The 21,269-nt window shown below is 49.3% G+C and overlaps 1 protein-coding gene across 1 annotated transcript in view; it reads right to left on the bottom strand.

The window, feature by feature from the left end:
- Positions 1-3,570: 3,570 nt before the first annotated feature.
- The window catches only part of LOC144268876 (antigen WC1.1-like), a 50,115-nt gene continuing 32,416 nt past the window's right edge, over positions 3,571-21,269 (bottom strand). The window contains exons 5-15 of the mRNA XM_077824165.1: positions 18,305-18,622; positions 17,911-18,225; positions 15,030-15,344; positions 14,340-14,402; positions 13,950-14,264; positions 13,356-13,541; positions 10,994-11,089; positions 9,437-9,520; positions 5,679-5,768; positions 4,561-4,704; positions 3,571-3,719 (exon numbers count right to left, since the gene is read on the bottom strand). Coding sequence (XP_077680291.1) covers positions 3,571-3,719; positions 4,561-4,704; positions 5,679-5,768; positions 9,437-9,520; positions 10,994-11,089; positions 13,356-13,541; positions 13,950-14,264; positions 14,340-14,402; positions 15,030-15,344; positions 17,911-18,225; positions 18,305-18,622 — 2,075 coding nt within the window. The remainder of the gene's footprint in view (positions 3,720-4,560; positions 4,705-5,678; positions 5,769-9,436; positions 9,521-10,993; positions 11,090-13,355; positions 13,542-13,949; positions 14,265-14,339; positions 14,403-15,029; positions 15,345-17,910; positions 18,226-18,304; positions 18,623-21,269) is intronic.

Here is a 21,269-nt window from a genome sequence, read left to right as displayed (position 1 = left end):
TATTTCACAAGGATTCCCTGGGTCAGATATAGGCAGCATAGTTCACCAATGGGTGGCATATGAGGCATCTACCAAGAGCCAGTAGCCCAGCAGTTGTCATAACCATTGCAGAATGTCTGTACAGATGATACCTAAGGAGTTAAGGCAGGTCACCAGGAGGTGACATACCTCTGAAATGGTCCTCTCAAGAAGCGGGTAACAGACACCTATCTCCCTGTCCGGTTGTTTGTATTGTTTATTGCACTCCTCACAATGGAAGCATATTTTTCTTCTGAGCCAGAGGAAGTGGAAAGTCTGCAAAATCTACAAGAGAGAACTTCTACAAGAAGAAACAAAAGAGCGGGGGGTGTCCTTTTTATGAATCAAAACCAAGGATGGGACTGGTATATTTTTAGGGGGGCAAAGGAACACAGGGGATCCTTCACTTTGGAGGCAAGCTGCCAGTGTACTTGACTCATGAAAGGAGGGTCACAGCCAGCGAGGCTGTAAAACGCTGCAAGTGTTTTGGGTAAGGATTATTCTACAAGACATGAGAGTGTCTTGTTAATTAAATCTGGGCTGCAGAAGGCATGTTACCATTTTATTTTATACATAATTTCTTTGCAATACTTCTGCTTGCTACTGCTTGAATCTCTGTCTTTGTTAAATAAACTTACACTTGATTTAACTAGAAGCATATCTAAGTGCTGTATGATAAGTGGAGCAGTGATCGGAGGTGTAACTGCTAAGCTGGGTTCCACAGCTTCTTTTAAAGCAATGAATCCATGAATACTGTGAGTGTCTTGGGGATGAGGAGCTGGACCGGAGGAGGATTTACAGTAAAACACAGGGTGCCCTGGCATGGGGCCCCCCAATGACAGGGGGCCCCAGGGCCAGGCAGCTGTGGGGGCAGAAGCTTGGTCCTGCCGACTCCTGGGGCTCCTGCTGCAGACTCTGCAGGCACCGGCAGCCAGGCTCCCCCCTCCCCCGCCTCTTTCCCACCTCCTCCCCTCAGCGTGCTGCGTTCCCGCCCCTCGCTCTCCCTCCCAGCGCTTCCCCCGCCGCCAAGCAGCTGTTTGCCGGCACTCAGGTCGCTCCGGGAGGGAGCGGGAGGAGAGGGGCCACAGCACCCTCGTGGGAGGAGGCAGAGAAGACGTGGGGGCAGGGCCTTGGGGCAGGGGCTGGAATCAGGGCAGGGCGGAGCAAAGGCAGGGCCCCTGTACTCCCCCTTCACATACCCCCCCAGTCCCGTGCCATGGGCTGCTCATGGCAGGGGGCTGGAGTGGGATGGGGCAGGGAGCTGGAGTGGGATGGGGCAGGGAGCTGGGAGCACCCCCACGACCTCACCGCCACAACCACAGCCTCTTGCCTGCCTCCTGCACCCCCCTCACACACTCCCAGCTCCCTTCCCTCCCTGACTCCTGAAACCCCCCCACATACCCAGCCCCCCCACACCTCATGCCCTGACTCCTGCACCCCCCCATCCCCAACCTGAGCACCAAACGGGAGCTCCTGCACCCCCCCGACATACCCTCCTGCACCCCTCGCACCGAATGGGAGCTGCCCCAGGTAAGCGCTCCATACCGCAACTTCCTACCCCAACTCTGAACCCCCTCTTGCATCCTAACTCCCTCCCAGACCCTGCACCCCCAGGCCTAACTCCTGCACCCCCTCACACACTCCCAGCCATGACTCCTGCACCCCGTCACACACCCCCAGCCCCCTGCCCTCCCTCACTCCTGCAACTTCCCCACATCCCCACCTGCACCCCTTGCACCAAACAAGAGCTGCCCCAGGTAAGAGCTCCGCACCCCAACCCCCTACCCCAGCCCTGAGCCTCCTCCCACACCCTAACTCCTGGCCAGACCCTGCACCCCAACCCCTGGCCTGCTCCTGCACCCTAACTTCCTCCCAGACCCTGCACCTCCAGCCCTGAGCCCCCTCCCACACCCTAAGTCCTGGTCAGACCCTGCACCCCAATGATTTTTTACATTATTTTTTTTGATAAAGCGCTCTTATCAAAAGCGCTTTACAATAGTTAGCTAATGGTACAAACAATATTTAGAAAGATCATTAAGTGGTCCGTTGAGACCCTCTGCAATTTTCAAGTGGCCTGTGGAAAAATAAGTTAGACTACAAAAACAATCAAGATACTCACTTTATTTTCATTTACTTCCTTTTACTTATAGGAGGAGGAGGAAGAAAAATGGGGACAGGAGGGAGCTAAGAGAGAATGTCCTTTTTCTTGGCTGGGTCCCAAGGAGGGGCCCCCAAAATGAAGCTGAGCACAGGGCTGGGGGGCCCCACTAACTCTAAATCTGCCAATGAGCTGGACACTGCAGGGAGACGCTTGGAGGGCTCGAGGCTTAGTGTACACCTACCTCTAAGCTGTGTGGTAACAGCAGGGCCTGTGAGAAACAGAGGGGAGGACTTGTGTTGCCCAGGGCCAGTGGAGGTGATCTGAGCCATGGCAGGCACAGACAAGTCTTCCTCCTGCTTGTCTAGAGATTGGACTGGAGAGGCACCCCAGACACTCGGCTTGAACAGCCCTGACTCTCGACTGGACCTTTTCTATTTCCATTGTAGCCGTGTACAGATGAAGTGACCAAGCTGAATGCAGGATTTGTGGCGAAGGAAAGACAGACACCTCTGTGAAATAGCGATGTACTCTGCAAGCATTCTGGTATTTACTTCACTGAGGATTAATTTGAACACTTTGGCTTCTGCACTGGTCAGTACTCAGCTCAGCATTGATTGTAAACTGTATTTGTAGATTGTCATGGAAATGAACATGCCACTGTGCGAAGATGATTAGTTTTAATGGGGTTTCCAGTGAGAACTCAGTGACTTGTTACTTGTTGTAGCCTTATTGGTTCAGTGGAAATCCAGACTCTGATTAACCTTCCCCTTGTCACTATTGTCTATAAAATTCATTTATCATCAGAGCAGAAATATTAATCCTCTGTATTTATCGCTAATGGGGAATTCTTTTCACCAGTTGTTTAATTTCAGGTGTGAATTATCCAAGGATCATTTCCCATTTATCTCCTTGGATTCAATGAAAGTTTCAAATCTGAATTCAGTTTAGGAACAACCTTGTTGCTTATCTCAGAATGTTCTCTTGCTGGTTTCTCACTTTTACCACATGCCTGACGGAACATTCAGTGTAAACTCACTTCCCATCAAACAGCCGGCCATACCCACTGGTGGCCCACCCTTGTCTCTTGGTTTGTTCAATCTCAGCCTCTCCCTATCATGAACACTGGAAACTGCACAATTCATCTGGCAAGAAAAACTTCCACTATGGGGGAGACTTTCAGAAAGGATTTAATAAGAAAAAGGCACAAAATGAAGCTGAAGAAATTACAGGGATAAAAAAGCAGGAAAAGTCCATCCTGGCCAATCAGTGGGAAGTTATACAGAGGAAATTTGTGAATCTTTTCCCACTCGCCGTTGAATTTCCTGCAACTTCTCACAAATTCTAAAAAAACACCTGCTTTGTCTATCTACCAGGCAGGGTCTGTCTCTGGGCATCATGCCAAAGGAAACATTTCTCAGAGAAAAAGGCAAAGCTTTTCCATCATCACAAGGTTATTTTGTCCAATCACATTGTTCTGATACTGATCTCCCAGAGTCACCATGTCCCACATCATCGTAAGTTGGGTCTCTAGGGGGCAGGAACGGGGTTTCCTTCTCCATCCCAGAAACACCGTCATTCCTTAGTGAGTGCAGATTCCAACCTGAAAATACCAAGGGAGACACATACAGTCAGTGGATCCATTTTATAGCGAGGTCTGGCTGCATTGCAAGGGTGGAGCGCACTCTGCAACATGGGTTAGAAAATGTTCCCTCTTCGTTCTTCTGATTGGGTCCATGACAAGTTTTAATCCATCACCTCTGTACATATTCTGGAAGTAAAACCCTTGGTTTCCAGACCATTTAAAGGTGCCAAGTAACAACTGTATTTACCTGTCACTTCATGTACAAAACCCAATCACTTACGAGCAAGGAGCTCTTAGTTAAGGACATTGTATAATTCACTCTGCCCTAACAACAAACATGAACACATAATTCTTATCAAGTACGAAGCAAATCACATTTCATCACCACTGCACCTCCTCTGGGGTGGCTGGTGATGTCTCTGCTGAGGACACAATGGGGAGGGGAGGGGAGATATTGGCCAAGGATAATGGGCAAATGCCCAATTTTTACAAGAAGCGTCACAAGCTCTTTAATATTTGTGCAGCATTAACAGGACTTTGGTTTATAAGATTCTGCCCAAAAGATACAAGCGCAGTAAATTGGTAGCAATCCAGTAATCCAGGGTGTGGCAGCCACACAAGGATTTGAACCTAGAGATTGAGGGATCTTGCTGGTTTGACCATGAAATATCATACAGCAAGGACCCCACTTTTCCTGTCACCATTGCAGGCACTGAAGCCTCTGCTTTGAGGGAATGAAAAGAAGAGAGAAGGAGAGTTTTTCTCACAGGCACTGGGTTGGCCAGGTTTGTTCCCTTGCTGCGTACCTCACATTTCCAGCCCTCCCACTCTGCAGAGACAGTGTGAAGTGCAAACTCACCTCCTTGTGAATCCCCGTTCCTCCTACTCGCCTCAGTGCCTTCCTCCTCATTCTGCCCCAAGCCAGTGTCACCTTCAGGGTCAGACACTTCTCTGGCATCATCATAACCATCCCCTGGGACATCTCCAGGCAGCGCAGGGGCATCTGATGTGAAGATGTGAAGTAATTAAGAGAATAGTCACAGTGAAGATAGAAATAAACTACAAGTGACAGATGCACCAGCCTCACTGGTCCCTGGGGATCTCTCAGCACTTCCACCCTCAGGATGGGAAGAGGAGCCTTCCTCTGGAACCCTTAGACTGGGGGATTTCACGTATCACATTTATCGGATACATTTCAATTGCTGGTTGAGTGGATCCTAGAGCTTCCACATGACGAGGCAGAGGGGGAGTTATAGAAAGAGGTGACTGGGATCTAGTCCAGAGGCATTGCTCCACAAGGCATGCTATTATAATAATTACAAATGTAAATGACTTGGAATTGCCCACAATTTTTCCCAGCTTCCTAAACTTGACATTATCTTAAAAATGTCTTTTCAATGCGTTCTCCTGATAAAGTTTACCCCATAAACTGCCATCAGTCTCCAACGTACTGACACCACTGGGAGCTGAGCCAGCTAATAAGGGTGGGACATGGGCCCTTGGGTTTAAAATCTCCATGTCCCACCCACCCCCTGTCCCAGTGTGTCTGACACAGATGTATATAAGCTGCAATAGCTGCATGCCAGGAAAGGCTTGCAGGGAACATTGCTGTACTGTAGAGATCTCTGATTTGGGTTGTCTTTATAAATAGTGAGGAACCCTCGTGCTCCTGGCAGTGAGGGTCACAAGGCAGTGACCTGAGTCAAGTACAGCATGGACAGCTGCTGAGCGAAGTGCTCCTTCCATCCCTGCAATGGGTCTCTGTCATGACCTAGGATATCACATGCTTCCCTACCCCTGGGCCTCCACACAGCTCTTGTCATGCACCTGGTCAGCGCCCCCAGTGTTATGCCAATAGACAATACTGGTGGGTGAACTTCCTGGTTTTCTTAACAAACCACTATTGTCCCTACTGGGAAATACAGTTAGTTTTTCGTCATGGTAACGTTGCTTCCAAGAGGTGGATTCACTGCTCACCTCGGCCATCTGGAGTCTGGGGGACGTCGTTCAAGGCAGGCTCCTCCACGTTATCGTAATCCAACCGAGACCCCTCTGGAGAAACTCCCTCTGGAACAGCAAACACCACACTCAGCCCAGGGCACCAGCAGCGTCTCTTCAGTGCAAGTGGCCCTTCTAACTAGAGCTGTTTGTCATGGCACATGAGAGGGGAAGTTGCAGGGGGCCCATGCTGAGAAGGGCACAATCAGAGAACTACAGTGAAACAGGAGTCCCAGAAATAACAAGGGGCCAATCCTGTCCCTGCAGAATCCAACAGCAGCTCTTTTATATATTTCAGTGGGAGCAGGATCTGGGTTGTGCTGAGATAACAGGTTGGAACACGGGCACTGCCAGGCCAGAGCCGGCCTGTGTGAATCCAGCTGATCTCTACAGACAGGTTTGAATTTTCCTGTTTCACTGGGGAGGGGGAACCTCCCCTCTGTAGGAATTAAAGCTCCCACTGGAAGATCACTGGCCTGATCCTTTGTGAGCTCCTGCTCTCCATTCGCCTTTCAGGCAGCCCAGGGCTCAGCTTGGCAGCGCTCCAGCTTCTCAGCAGAACTGGCTCATCTGCTCAGTGTCTCCTCCCCCAGCCACAGGCTAAACTCCCACATGGCCTGAATCATGGACTCCCTTGAGAGCAGCTCGGGGAGAAATGCCGCCCCGTTTATGATTAGAGATGGGGCCAGGCCCGGAAGTTCAGGTCCAGGATTTTGCTTCAGCCTGTTATAGCGACAGGTGCCAGCCCCAAAACTGAGATCCGAAGCTGGGGTCAGAATCTGCAAATCCCCCCTCCCACAAAGTTCTGGTGGGTTTGGATCAGTGAGTTGGGCTGAGCCCATCTGTAATTATAACATAGGACAATCTTATGTGAGCAACAAGGGTGATGTCGTGGTGGGAATCTGCTATAGACCACCGGACCAGGGGGATGAGGTGGATGAGGCTTTCTTTCGGCAACTCACGGAAGTTACTAGATCACAGGCCCTGGTTCTCATGGGAGACTTCAATCACCCTGATCTCTTCTGGGAGAGCAATATAGCGGTGCACAGACAATCCAGGAAATTTTTGGAAAGGGGAGGGGACAATTTCCTGGTGCAAATGCTGGAGGAACCAACGAGGGGCAGAGCTCTTCTTGACCTGCTGCTCACAAACTGGGAAGAATTAGTAGGGGAAGCAAAAGTGGATGGGAACCTGGGAGGCAGTGACCATGAGATGGTCAAGTTCAGGATCCTGACACAGGGAAGAAAGGAGAGCAGCAGAATACGGACCCTGGACTTCAGAAAAGCAGACTTTGACTCCCTCCGGGAACTGACGGGCAGGATCCCCTGGGAGAATAACATGAGGGGGAAAGGAATCCAGGAGAGCTGGGTGTATTTTAAAGAATCCTTACTGAGGTTACAGGGACAAACCATCCCGATGTGTAGAAAGAATAGTAAATATGGCAGGCGACCAGCTTGGCTTAACTGTGAAATCCTTGCTGATCTTAAACACAAAAAAGAAGCTTACAAGAAGTGGAAGATTGGACAAATGACCAGGGAAGAGTATAAAATCATTGCTCGGGGATGCAGGAGTGAAATCAGGAAGGCCAAATCACACCTGCAGTTGCAGCTAGCAAGAGATGTTAAGAGTAACAAGAAGAATTTCTTCAGGTATGTTAGCAACAAGAAGAAAGTCAAGGAAAGTGTGAGCCCCTTACTGAATGAGGGAGGCAACCTAGTGACAGAGGATGTGGAAAAAGCTAATGTACTCAATGCTTTTTTTGCCTCTGTCTTCACGAACAAGTTCAGCTCCCAGACTACTGCACTGGGCAGCATAGCATGGGGAGGAGGTGACCAGCCCTCTGTGGAGAAAGAAGTGGTTCGGAACTATTTAGAAAAGCTGGATGAGCACAAGTATCCACTGCATCCGAGAGTGCTAAAGGAGTTGGCAGATGTGATTGCAGAGCCATTGGCCATTATCTTTGAAAACTCATGGCGATCGGGGGAAGTCCCGGACGACTGGAAAAAGGCTAATATAGTGCCCATCTTTAAAAAAGGGAAGAAGGAGGATCCTGGGAACTAACTACAGGCCAGTCAGCCTCACCTCAGTCCCTGGAAAAATCATGGAGCAGGTCCTCAAGGAATCAATTCTGAAGCACTTAGAGGAGAGGAAAGTGATCAGGAACAATAAGCATGGATTCACCAAGGGCAAGTCAGGCCTGACTAATGTAATTGCCTTGTATGATGAGATAACTGGCTCTGTGGATGAGGGGAAAGCAGTGGACGTGTTGTTCCTTGACTTTAGCAAAGCTTTTGACACGGTCTCCCACAGTATTCTTGCCAGCAAGTTAAAGAAGTATGGGCTGGATGAATGGACTATAAGGTGGATAGAAAGTTGGCTAGATTGTTGGGCTCAACGGGTAGTGATCAATGGCTCCATGTCTAGTTGGCAGCCGGTATCAAGTGGAGTGCCCCAAGGGTCGGTCCTGGGGCCGGTTTTGTTCAATATCTTCATAAATGATCTGGAGGATGGTGTGGATTGCACCCTCAGCAAGTTTGCAGATGACACTAAACTGGAAGGAGAGGTAGATACGCTGGAGGGTAGGGATAGGATACAGAGGGCCCTAGACAAATTAGAGGATTGGGCCAAAAGAAATCTGATGAGGTTCAACAAGGACAAGTGCAGAGTCCTGCACTTAGGACGGAAGAATCCCATGCACCGCTACAGACGAGGGACCGAATGGCTCAGCAGCAGTTCTGCAGAAAAGGACCTAGATGTTACAGTGGACGAGAAGCTGGATATGAGTTAACAGTGTGCCCTTGTTGCCAAGAAGGCCAATGGTATTTTGGGATGTATACGTAGGGGCATTGCCAGCAGATCAAGAGACGTGATTGTTCCCCTCTATTCGACATTGGTGAGGCCTCATCTGGAGTACTGTGTCCAGTTTTGGGCCCCACACTACAAGAAGGATGTGGAAAAATTGGAAAGAGTCCAGAGGAGGGCAACAAAAATGATTAGGGGACTGGAACACATAACTTATGAGGAGAGGCTGAGGGAACTGGGCTTGTTTAGTCTGCGGAAGAGAAGAATGAGGGGGGATTTGATAGCTGCTTTCAACTACCTGAAAGGGGGTTCCAAAGAGGATCGATTTAGATTGTTCTCAGTGGTAGCTGATGACAGAACAAGGAGTAATGGTCTCAAGTTGCAGTGGGGGAGGTTTAGGTTGGATATTAGGAAAAACTTTTTCACTAGGAGGGTGGTGAAACACTGGAATGCGTTACCTAGGGAGGTGGTGGAATCTCCTTCCTTCAAAGTTTTTAAGGTCAGGCTTGACAAAGCCCTGGCTGGGATGATCTAGTTGAGGATTGTTCCTGCTTTGAGCAGGAGGTTGGACTAGATGACCTCCTGAGGTCCCTTCCAACCCTGATTTTCTGTGATTCTATGATTGATTCCTCTCTCTCTTGGGGACAAGAGACTAGCCCTGCTGGGCACTGACGCCTCCACCCAAAGACACTGACCCGTCTCCTCCAGCTCCTCACCTGGGGAGGTCACTGGGAGCCACTCAGTGTGCTCAGGAGATGGTCACATGTTCCCATCCTGAGATTCTGACAGAAATCCTTTTCAATGGGATGAGACCCGACTGTGTAAAATGGGAACCGTGTGAGGGGAAATGGCTGCGATTGCAGAAAGTGTGATAGAAATTCATTTCTCTGCCCAGATTTGGGTCTCTTGGCCTGAGTCTGCCCCTCCCCCATTACCTTGTTCTGATCCAGGATCATTTTCCCCCTCGCTGTCCCCGGTGTAATACTGCAACTTCGTCACTGAATCATCTGAATAGGAGACTGGAGAGACGAGAACCAGAAATTCATCACAGTGAGAACAGCACAACTGTGGGACTGGGAACACATCCGGGGCCTGGAGCAGGATTTCCAGTCTCAGTCTATATCTTCCTCTACAGGACATGGTGACTCACAGCAACTCTGAGCAGTGAGAGCCTGACACAGACTCCCCAAGAGAAATCTCCATGTTATTGTGGTAAATGTGACTGAGGGGATGATACAATCTGACCTGAAGGATGCTGTGGTGAGTGAAAGGCCCGTCTCTGGCTGCTGGTCCAGGGAAGTTCCACAATTCTCCTGGCCTCCTCAGCCACAGAGGGGACTCCTCCTTCTTAAGGGTAAATACCCACCTCCCCCATGAATCAGTCAATCAGCTCTCCATGGTGTTTCCAGATTAAACCAAGAAAGGCCCAAAGCAGAGTCTGTGATTCATAAATTTGTTCGTCTCTAAGGTGCCACAAGTACCCCTTTTCTTTTTGTGATTCCCTGTAACCATCTTGGCAATGATGCTGGGAGATGCCCTGAGCATGTTCTCAGAGCTCCACCACAGCACAGCCCTTGGGCAGGATGTTCCCATCAGACATTGAGACAAAATGGCACTAAGGAAAAAAGGGCCAGGACTCAAAGTCATGAGGCTCTCCTGGGCTGATCTCTCTGCTCCGGGGGCAGGAGGGAGCTGACACAACAGACCAGTGGCTGCGGTGGGAGGGGGGCAAAGAACATCCCCTGCTCCAGTGCTCCAAAGAAATTTTCAGATGATAGTTTAGCCTTCCCCAGACTGTCGCTTTCCTGACCCCTCACTGGTTACACGCCAAGGCTGCAGGACGGGCAGATGGGAAATTAATTGTCCCTAGAACTGGGACACTCAGTGTATGGTGGGAAGGAAATCCATCTCTCTCAGTCTACATGAGTAACTTCTGGTCTCACCACAGACCCAGCTCCCACAGCTAGAGCTTGGCAAAAAAACCAGGTGATTTGGTTTTCTGACCATTGCGGGGAAAAAGCAAAACATAAGATTGTTTTGAGTTGAGCCAAAAATGACTTTTTTTTTGGCAATTTTTGGGAAATGCAAAAGTAAAAAAAAGTTCAAGGTTGAATGAAACCATTTGGTGTTCTTTTGGACATTTGTTAATTCTTGTTTATTTGTTTTTTTCCCCGATAATATTAAAGGAAATTTCTAATGGAAAAGTAATATCCAATTGAAAAAAAACAAAATGTTTTCTTTAGAAAGTGTTGAAATGAAATGAATCGTTCTGTGTGTATTTGGAACAATTGGTGAAATTGACAGGAATTTGTGAAATGTTTCGGTGCCTCTGAATCTGCATTTTTCACCAAAACATTTCATAACGGAGACTTGTGCCCAGCTCCAATGACAAGCTCACAGGGCTGAAGCTGCAGTGATTTAACTCTGGGTCAGGGCCTCAGATGGACGGGGCATTAGAAAGCTGCTCTCTGTTAAGAGTGAGACCCACAGACCTGAGCGACTGAACATCTCCTGCTTTTTTCTCATCAGGTTATAATCAATCTCCTCGTACACGGCCTCAGAGAAGGGATCCAAGGGTCTTCTGGAGCCTGAAAACAAAGGGCAGGGTTTGCACAGGGTCATTGAAACCAGAGATGGGAAATACTATGGGATCATCCAGCCCCTGCCCGTGGGCCCAGTGTGAGCCTGAACCCTACCGCACATTCCCACTGCTGGAATTTAAATGAGCCAGGTGACAGGGTTTCTTTCCACAACAGCCCTTTGATGATGCTTCCCAGGGCTAATTCGCTGTCAGGAAGCTTCCTCACATTCATCTTAAATGTTTTTTAATCTCATCTCATTATTTCTGGCTATTCCCCTTTGGAGCAGCTTAAATAATTCTTCCCCCACGCAGGTGTTAATCTGCAAAATGGTGAGAACCTCTTTTTTTTCATGGAGTTTAAGGGACCATTAGAACATCTAGTCTGACCTCCTGTATAATACAGGCCACTGCATTTCACCCAGATACCCTAGGTTTGAGCCCAAAGATGCACTTAGAGTAAAGCATTTCAGTCCTCAGGAGAATAAACTCTTGTGTGCCACAGGCAGAAAGCAGGAGTGAGTAAGGTACCACCAATGCCCAAGGGTCCCGCAGTGGCAGGGAACTGATTAGTTGAGAGATGCCTTGATAATCCTGGCAGGTGATCCACGCTCCATGCTTCAGAGGAAGAGGAAAATCCCCCTAGGTCCCTTTTTGCCAATCTGACCTGGGGGGAAATTTCTTCCTGACCCCAAATCTGACAATTAGTTTGACCCTGAACATGTGGAAAAGACACACCACCCACCTATCTTCGAAAGAGGTTTCTCTGTATCACCTCAGAGGACTGGTCCAGCCCATCCAGTGACACATATCCCTCTGTAGCTAATGTCTGATGCTTCAGAGGAGGGCAAGAAACAAAACGAAGCAAAACAAAACACAAAGATGGGTCTTCCCAGAATTCCTTCCTGACCCCTGCAGGAGACTGGATGAAGCCCTGAAGCATGAGATCTGATTATAGTCATTGTCTTACTGCAAAGTTGTGACTGTTACATGTATGTTGATGGCAGTCCCATCCTGTATCTTCTTGCCAAGGAGCTGGTAGCTAATGTTTGTATAAAGTGTGTTATAGATGTAAAATCCCCGACAAGTGCCAGCTTTGAGTACAAGACAGTAAAATGCTCCTTTCCCACACTTTTCCTTCCTAAGATTGTCTTTTCTACTGGATCACTCTCTTCACAACTATTTACCACAGCTCTATTTTTATACACCTTTTTTCCTTGACAATATTTCCAATTTCTCTCGGTCCCTTTTCCATGATGTCTCTCCTCATGATATTCAGATCCCCTCCCTGTGGCAGATACTGCAGCTCCAGACAGTATCTTTGGGAATCACTGTATTAAAGCTATGAATGGTTTATGTTCTACTGCATGTCGGAGGGTTACCACAGCTCCTCCAGGAAGAAAAAACACTCTGTGTGTGTGGGTGGGTGGGTGGATGATTAAGGTGAATCACTGAGATTGTAATCAACTCCAGAAAGGTAAAAACCTTCAGGGTGGTTTATACAGACTGGTTCAAACTGGGTTACCAGAGACCAAGAGACAAAGGAGGACTTCTGATATGAAAGGCTGAGTTTAAAAAGACTCAGGGCCTTCATTTTGATTCTGCAATGGGCAGGACCTTCTGTCCATGGGGATCCAAACACTGAATCGTTGGAGGGATGTTGGTCTACCAGGCTGCCCATGGGGAAGATGGGTGAATTCTGGTATGTTCAGCAAGTGTGGAGGAATTTTTATTGTTTTTAATGTTTTCTCTGTCACAGTTTTAACCTAGGAATAAGGTGTAATCTGCTGAGAGAGAGCTGGGTGGTAACTTGTAACTGCTGGCAATGCCCTGCTCATAGCCCTTGGGGAGAAAGCACAGCATGGGGGCTGGCCTGTAGGCAGACTGGTTTGCTGGGGGTATCAGAGTGGAAGGCAGGGGGCTGAGCAGTCTTAAAACCCCCTGGCCGCAAGGAGATGGGACAGGGGGTTCCCACCCAGAGACACGTGACAGCAGGAGGCCTGAGTAGGCATTCCTGGAGTGGATCACTGGAGGGTGGGCGGGGGGATACAGATGCCGTTTCTCTGAAACTGTAAAGGTCCCTAGCCAGTATCATCTCCAGATTTCATGGTTGGGCTGTTCCACTGCCAGACAGTTAATGAAATAGTAAAAGAGAGAGGCGTTAACAGGCACCCTTGGCCACCCCACCCAGCCTGGTATCTCCCCTCACCCTGACCCCCTGCAGCCCCCCTGCTATTGCAGAAACATTTCACATAGTGACACCAATCAGGACCCACCTCTGCGCTGTGCCCTGGCACTTCGCACCTGCGCCCCCAGGATGATTAAGACCAGGCAGAGCAGGGCCCCCAGGATAATGCAGATGACCACGGGCACCGTGACTCTCCCACTGTCGGTCGGAGGGCGGCGCGGGGGAGCTGGATGGAAATGAACATGCGACAGGGAGAGATTAGCCTGTGAGAGTCCTGGGAGCCCACGAACCTGTAGCAAAGGGGAGGTGACTTGTTTGTTCCCGGGGGGATCCTCACCTCTGAGAGTCCCTGGTTGTCTCCAGCTGTCACCTCCACAAACTCCCTCACAGCAGCACTGGGCCTGTTTGTTAGTGATTTAGGGCCCAAGTCCCTTGTGCTCTGTGCAGCAATGAGGACTCTCATAACAAACCAGCACAGTGGGGCCTATGATGGATGCAGGGGCTATGTGGGCTGATGCCTGAGCCAGTCTGACCTCACAAACGTTCCACCCCTCAACATCCAGGATGCTGCGGCACACAGGAGATGGGAGGGCCTGGTCTGGGACCAAAGGGGATGGGTGGGCTAAACCATCCTTCTCTCTGAATATTACAGCATGTAGCAGAAATATCTCCAGTCACTCACCTGAGCAATTCACGGCAGCATGTTCCTTATGACCACAGTTGCTTTCACCCCAGGGCTTGGCAGGACAGTCCCAGAGAGATGACTCTGTCCCTCTGCAATTCAACATCTCCACCCAGATGGGACCAGTCCCCTGGCTGAATGCAGCCTCGCCCGGGGCAGATACAGCAGATCCACAGCCCAGTTGTTTACACACAACATTCGCATCCGCCATGTCCCAGGAGTCATCACAAACTGTTCCCCAGGAGCCACGGTACCAAACCTCCACTCTCCCCAAGCATCTGTCCTCTCCTCCCACGATGCGTAACTTCTCCTGGTCTAGAAATTCAGAAACCTCACATGATACTGGGACAACTTAGGGACCAAGAGGGAGACAGTGAGAAGCAGAGATACCTGTGCAGCTTGGAGAGTTCGGGCATTCGGCAAACAGGGTCTGAGTTGGTTTTGGTTTTTTCCCTATGGAGAGAAAAAGCTGAGGTGAATGCACTGGGTTGTGTGTGTGATGTGGGAGTAGAATTTATATGTATTTTAAACCCCTAATTTCAGCACTGTGTGAACTAGATGATCAAAATGGTCCCTTCTGACCTAAATGTCTATGAAAAAAAAAAAAAACTGAAATGTGAACTCTGGGTCATTTAATACCTAATTAATTTGCTATTCAGCTGTTACTCAGACACACAGGCCGACATGCACCCAGACTTGTGGGGGATTCCAGTTCTCACCCAAACTGCACAGCCTGGGTCCATCTCTGATAGTTCATCCCAAAAGGATTAATAACTACAGATCTGCCTAATGTCGGTCTCTAGGGAGAGGCTTTTCTTGGCTCTCAGACTACCCTATCGCAGCGTCCAACACCGGTCTCTTTTAAAATTAATTGATTAACTTCCATGTTTGTTGTTAATCAGACAAATACTTGTTCCTATAAAACATCATGAAAATATGTTTGTATCTTGTGTTGAGAATTTAGATCTGCCTACACTGAGATGTGAACAACAACAACACGTTCTCTCCTAACCCTTCAATTAATTAAACACATTGCGATCATGTGTGTGCACACGCGCGTGCAGGCAGTTTCAGAATTACCAGTACAAGAAATATGGGTCTCTTCTGCTCGGTTATCACATGAATTTGGATCCCAGGGCTCTGACGGGCACTGCCAGAGGGAACCGTGCTGCTCACTGCATGCAACGTGGTCCAGCCACGTGGGACCAGAACCTGCTCCATATTCAAAGTCACTTGCAATCTGCCCTCCGTCCCCACAGTTCAGCTGTTTGCAGACAATTGCTGGGGTGACTCCAGACATCGCATTGGAGCAAACACTGCCCCACGTCCCGTTGTAGAAAACCTCCAGCCGCCCTGCACAGTCACTGTTGCTCACCAGCCTCAGATCTGTGAACTCTAGAAGGAAATGCAGAAAAAGGGAATTTAAATCATTTGATTCTGAAATGAACTGGGGTGTGAAGAGTGAAATCCCAGCAATTGCTAACGATCCTGTGCATCATTCTGCAGGAGCAACTGCTAGAGAACCACTCCAGGAGTAAGAGACTCTTTTAGACACCACAGGCCCCTTAGAAATACAGTGGGAGTCTCTGGAAGGCCACCATTTAGCAGCAGCTACATACAGATTGTAAAAGATAAAGGCCGGGAAGGATTATGACATTGGCAGGCCAGATGCCAGCTCTTGCCCAGGCTGCAGGCCTTGGCTGAAAACTTACAATCTCGTAGCTGGAGACCATGCAGGGTCACATGTGTGTTAGTTTTGCTGAAAACATATTAGTCTTGTAAGAATGTATTGAGTGTTTAGACTTTATGAAATGCTGGTTAGTTGCTCCTGGCATTAATCTCACTTGTGATGTCTGTGGTCCATGCTACAAGAACATATGTAAGTTTTGCTTCATAACTGAAAATGTTTGCTCTGAACTTATGAACTCAGGCACGGGAATGATCCCCGCCACCCATCCCCTGCATGTAGTACATGCAGAAGGTCTTATCCTATTGCTTTGAAGGCTGGAAGAGGGAAATAAAAATAATAGATGGGACGATTTTTCATCTTTTTGGCTGTTTGAACTGTGACAGGGCTAAAGAAACCAAACTGAAGCCCGAGACCCCAAGGGGTTACCCCTGGGTCAGCGCTGAAGGACATTTGGACTTGACAGATCACTACAACTCTGTCACTCCGAGGATATAAATGTTAACTCATTTGTGTGTAGGTGATTGCTTGCTTTAACCCTGTAAACAACCCTTTTATTTCTTTTTCCTCGTGAATAAACCTGTATATAGTTTATTACAGGATTGGCGACAGGCATTGTCTTTGGTGTAAGATCCAGGGTACCAAGTGATCTGAGTAGGTGGCTGGTCTCTTGGGATTGGAAGAAACCTGAATGTGATCTGATTTTTGGTGTAAGTGACCACTTATCCCTAAGTCCAATTTGTTTGGGTGAGAATAGACTGGAGAGTCTAAGGGGACTGTCTGTGACTCCATGGTAAGATAGATACAGTGATCCAGGACTAAGTTCCCTCTGAGCTGCGTGGCCATATGGACACACAGAAGGCTATCAAAGGCCGCATAGGCACGCAGCCACAGGGGCCTAGACTGGAGAGGCACCTCTTCCCCAGCCCCAGAGCTGCCGCAGTGGGGAGAGGTGCCTCTCCCCTGGCCCCAGGCTGCTGCAGCAAGAGAGGCCTTGGGGGAGTCCTCTCTTCCCGTTGCAGCCCCAGGGCAGCCAGAACTACAAACTCCTCATTCCTGGCTCCACCCCAGAGCTCGCACCCCCAGCCAGAGCCCTCACCCCGTCCACAGCCACCCTCTGCCCCAGCCCTGAGCTGCCTCCCACATTCTGAACCCCTCAGCCCCAACCCCACCAACATCACCTCTATACTGGTGCACAGAACAAAATTCATTCCGCACATGGATGTAAAAAGTAGAGGGAACATTGGTCCAGGAGTTCACATCTGTTACTGGCTTGGTGAAATCTACTTATAGAACACACCAGCAGTTTGGGGTATTGCCTTTTTCACCATCTGCCCTGAGGTGGGCACTTAGTGCCGTGAGTCTCTCCAGACAGTGTGACACGGATCATGAGATCAAATAATTTGACCTTCTGTAAAACTGCTGCATAGAGCCTAAAACTTGAGTTTAACGTAAGCATAGCTTCCAGAAAGGCATACAGTCTAGACAGGAAGACTTCAAGAGATGTAGAACACACCATTTCCCCGGTAGTTTGTTCTGATGGTTAATCACCTTCCCTGTTAAAAACCTGGGCCGTTTTTCTGATCTGAATTTGTCTGGTTTCAGCTTCTAGCCATCAACTCTTGTTCTGCCTTTCTGCATTAGATTAAAGAGCCCTTTAGTAAATGGTATGTTCTCCTTGTGAAGGGACTTATGCCCTGTAATCCAGTTACCTCTTGATTGTTTTGATAAGCTAAACAGATTCAGCATCTGAAATCTCTCACCGTAAGGCTTTTATTCATCAGATCACTTTTGTGGCTCTTCTCTGCTCCAATTTTTCTGGACATAAGAACTGGACACAGTATTCCAGTATCTGTCTCACCAGCACCATGTACAACAGTAAAATTTAGTCCCCACTCCTACTCACTACTCCCCTGTTTATATATCCAAGCTTCGCCTGAGCCCGTTTTGCCACACACGGCACTGGGAGCTCATGTTCAGTTATTTCTCCACTAGGACCCTACATCCTTTTCAGTCACTGCTTTCCATCATACAATCTCCTTTAGATACCTGAGATGCAGCCTTCTAGCATTCTAAGGGAAATCTTGCAATATCTCCAACACCTCTCTGTGGGAGCTGAGGACTTTCTAATGGTGATCCTGGTCGGTACTTACACAAGGGAAAGGGAGGCAGAGACAGTCAGGGAGATATCATTCTCAGTAATCTCCTTAAACATCTGCCCCCTCCATTTAATCCCCTGGTAACCAGACTCACGTGAGCATTCCCAGAACAGACCTGAGCAGAGAACTCCCGCATCCTCTTTGTGTCTGCAGTTGTGCTGGCCCCAGCCCCCGGAAGGACACGCCCAGAGATCGGATTCGTTCCCAGAGCAGTTCACATCGTCCAGCCAGATCTGCCCGGATCCTTGCCCGTAATGAGCAGAGACAGTTGCATTGATGGCACGTCCACATCCCAGTTGTTTGCAAACGACATCGGAGTCTGACAGATCCCAGGAATCATCACAGACTGTCCCCCAGCTGCCATTGTAATAAATCTCCACTCTCCCGGCACAGCGTCCTGTCCCATTCACCAGTCTGATCCGCCAGCTCCCTGCAGGGATAGATCGCAGCTGTTAATATGTATTTTCCTGCTGAACAGAAAATGTTTGTGAGATTTGGAAATGAATCACCTGAGCAAAGGACACCGACGTCCTCAGCAATTCCTGCCTGGGCTGTCTCAGACGTGGAGATGTCACAGAGAGTCAGACGAGTCTCATTTCCTGTACACTGAACCCTTCTGAGCCCCACAGGGCCCGTTCCATTCTCAGGCTTCGGGGGGATAAAAGCTTTCTCAGCGACTCCGCACTGGAGCTCCCTGCACACCACGCTGGCATCGTTCATGTCCCACTGGTCATCCAGCACTCTGCCCCACACACCACGGAGGGAAATCTCAACTCTCCCGTCACACCAGCTCTCTCCATTCAGGAGTCTGAGTGATTCAGAGTGACCTGGGCTCAGGAGAGATGGGAAACACACTGAATAACACTCTGTCTTATACATTAGAAATAATGCACATGAAATTGTTGACTATTTCTCAAAAAGAAGGTATAAGCCAGTCATCAGAGTGTGTCACAGTGTTAAAGGGAACAATCTCTGTCAGAAGACACTTATACCTATGAATCTATAAGTGGAAGGTGCTATGAAGATTGTAAAACTCTGAGCTTGACACAAGGGCTTGCCAACGGACTCTCTAAATGTGTGAGCGAGGGAATTCCTGCCGATTACTGATTGGGAAAATAGTCTCTGTGTGTGGTGGTGGAATGGCTGCTGAGGTTTATAGTCACTTTATCCAGGCTTAAATGCCTGGAAGACAGTGAACGGTGTCTGCACAAGCACTTAGCAGGTGGGTCGTGAATGATTTAGCCAAGTTTGCCTTCAGGAAGTTTGGCCAATGGAAGAGCAGGGTTTATGGTGGTCAGGAACAGGTTATTGTTGGTAAATTCCCTTAGTTCCCCCTGATCTTTGCTCAGTAGGTGGCAACTTTCTTGGTTCACGTGAATCCAGTGCAGGAGCTCCTAGTGTTAGATAGTTCCCGGAACTGGTGGTTCTGACTGGAGCTGTCCCCTGAAGTGTGGTGTCATCTCTGAGTCCAACATGAGATTCCTGCTGATCAATTCATAGCACAAGAAGCAGGTTGTGTGTGGGGTGGGGAAGGGGACGTGCTTTGTTGGTGAATATTGTGACTCCCTTGGGATGTGAATCTCAGTCTTTGCGTGTGTCTCAGAATCAGAGACTCTGATAACAAGGTGGTAAGTTAGGAATTACTCCCCGAGTTCAGACCCAGGTGCAGCCAGGAGAGACTGATAATGTTAAAAGACAACAGCAGAGTCAGTGCAGGGCACACCCACTGGCTGTGTCAGGTACAGTATGTACTAGTATGGCAACCTGACGGGTGCAGTGTGTGCGCACTGGATCCAAACAGCTCAAGGATCTTGGTAGCCAAATAACATTTCAAAGCTAAGAGTGAAATCCTGGCCCCACTGAAGGCAATGGTAAAACCTCCATTGACTTCAACGGAGCCAGGAGTTCACCCTAAGACTGGACCAGGAGACTGCCTGCATGCAGCTAGTGTAGTGCAGGGGTGTAGCCACAGGTGGGCTGTGGCCCACCCAGTGATCATCCAGGCCCACCCAAATCAGGGCTGGAGCCCCCGAATCCACAGGCTGGGACTCCTACCCCCAGCTCAGTGTCCGTCAGTCTGGCCGCATCTTTCTCCTGCCAGCGCCATGAGCTGCTTCCCTGGTCTCTGACCCCAGCACTAGCCCCACAGGGGGTGTGCCTCATGAGGGCAGGTCTGGGTGGGGCTAGTGCTGGGGCCGGAGACCGGGGCAGCAGCTCCCGGCACTGGCAGGAAAGGGATGTGGCTGGGCTGACGGACACTGAGCCAGTGTCGGGAAGGGTGAGCAGAGCTTGAGCCCTAGTGGGACCCCACTTTGCCCAAAATACACGCCTAGGTGACCAGATGTCCCGATTTTATAGGGACAGTCCTGATATTCGGGGCTTTTTCTTATATAGGCGCCTATTACCTCCCACCACTTGTCCAATTTTTCACATTTCCTATCTGGTTACCCTAGGCACGCCCCGCAGCCTGTGTGCCCCGGGCAGCCTCAGCTTTGGGTGCCTGCTGAGCGGTAAGGCTCGGCTGGAAGGGGTGGAGGGAGGAGAGCCCCCCTTCCTCCTGCCCCCTTCCCAGGGCACCGGATTCCTCCTGCACCCCTCCCTCTGCTCCTCCTGTCACTGCCCACCCCGGAAAGCTGGGGCCCACCCAAGTTTCCTGTCCTAGGTATGCCGCTAGTGTAGTGTGAGGGTAGAGAGTAGATCTGGGGCTTTCCGAGGAGGCTCATGGATATAACTGGGTACCACAGCTCCGCAGGAAGGCCGGATGGGATCATGGCAGATGGAGCTCGTATGGAAGGGACCAGGTGTTTTTCCTTAGAAGGAATTCTCCTTCCAGCAATTGCTGAGGAGTTCCCTCCAAGAACCAGGGTCTGGGCTGGGTAGCTAGTTAGGAGAGGCAGGGCAGGGCTGCAGGGAATTCAGGTAGGAATGCCGCTAGCAGCCTCTGTGAGAAGCAGGAGAACTGCCAGGTGAATTACCCGCAAGGTACAAAGGTATCAGTTGTAAAGAGGAGAGTAGATGTCTGTTGAGAGTTCTGGGCAGGGCCACATAGGCTTAGTCATGGTGTGTAACAGCACCAGAGACTCTGGGCTCTGTGGGAGACAGTCCTGGAAGTTATGTGTCCATTATTAGAAAGAAGGTTGAAATCCAGGGCTTCTGCAGTAGGTTTCTCTGTAAGGACCCCAGTTCCAGCCAGGCAAGAAGCCCTATGGAGACTCTGTACATGGATGAGAAGATGGGGCAGAGAGGGGAGCTCAAACTTCATTAAGCAGGAGGGGTCCCCATGGTGAGAGGAGAAGCAGATGATCACAATGGCCTGTTTGGGTCTTAAAACTCTATGCATCTATAGACCCATAAGACGGGCTCCATTTAGCCACAAGGGAATCAGGTTGGCTGGCCATTAAAATTAATTTTCTCGTGAATTATTTCCCACAGGGCCCTGGCCACTTTCAGTGCCCAGGATGGATAAATCGGGGT

This window comes from Eretmochelys imbricata, chromosome 1 (genome assembly GCF_965152235.1).
Source record: "Eretmochelys imbricata isolate rEreImb1 chromosome 1, rEreImb1.hap1, whole genome shotgun sequence".
Classification (NCBI taxonomy): Eukaryota; Metazoa; Chordata; order Testudines; family Cheloniidae; genus Eretmochelys; species Eretmochelys imbricata.
Note: the sequence above shows the minus strand (reverse complement) of the source record. Positions and strands in the feature narration are given on the sequence as shown.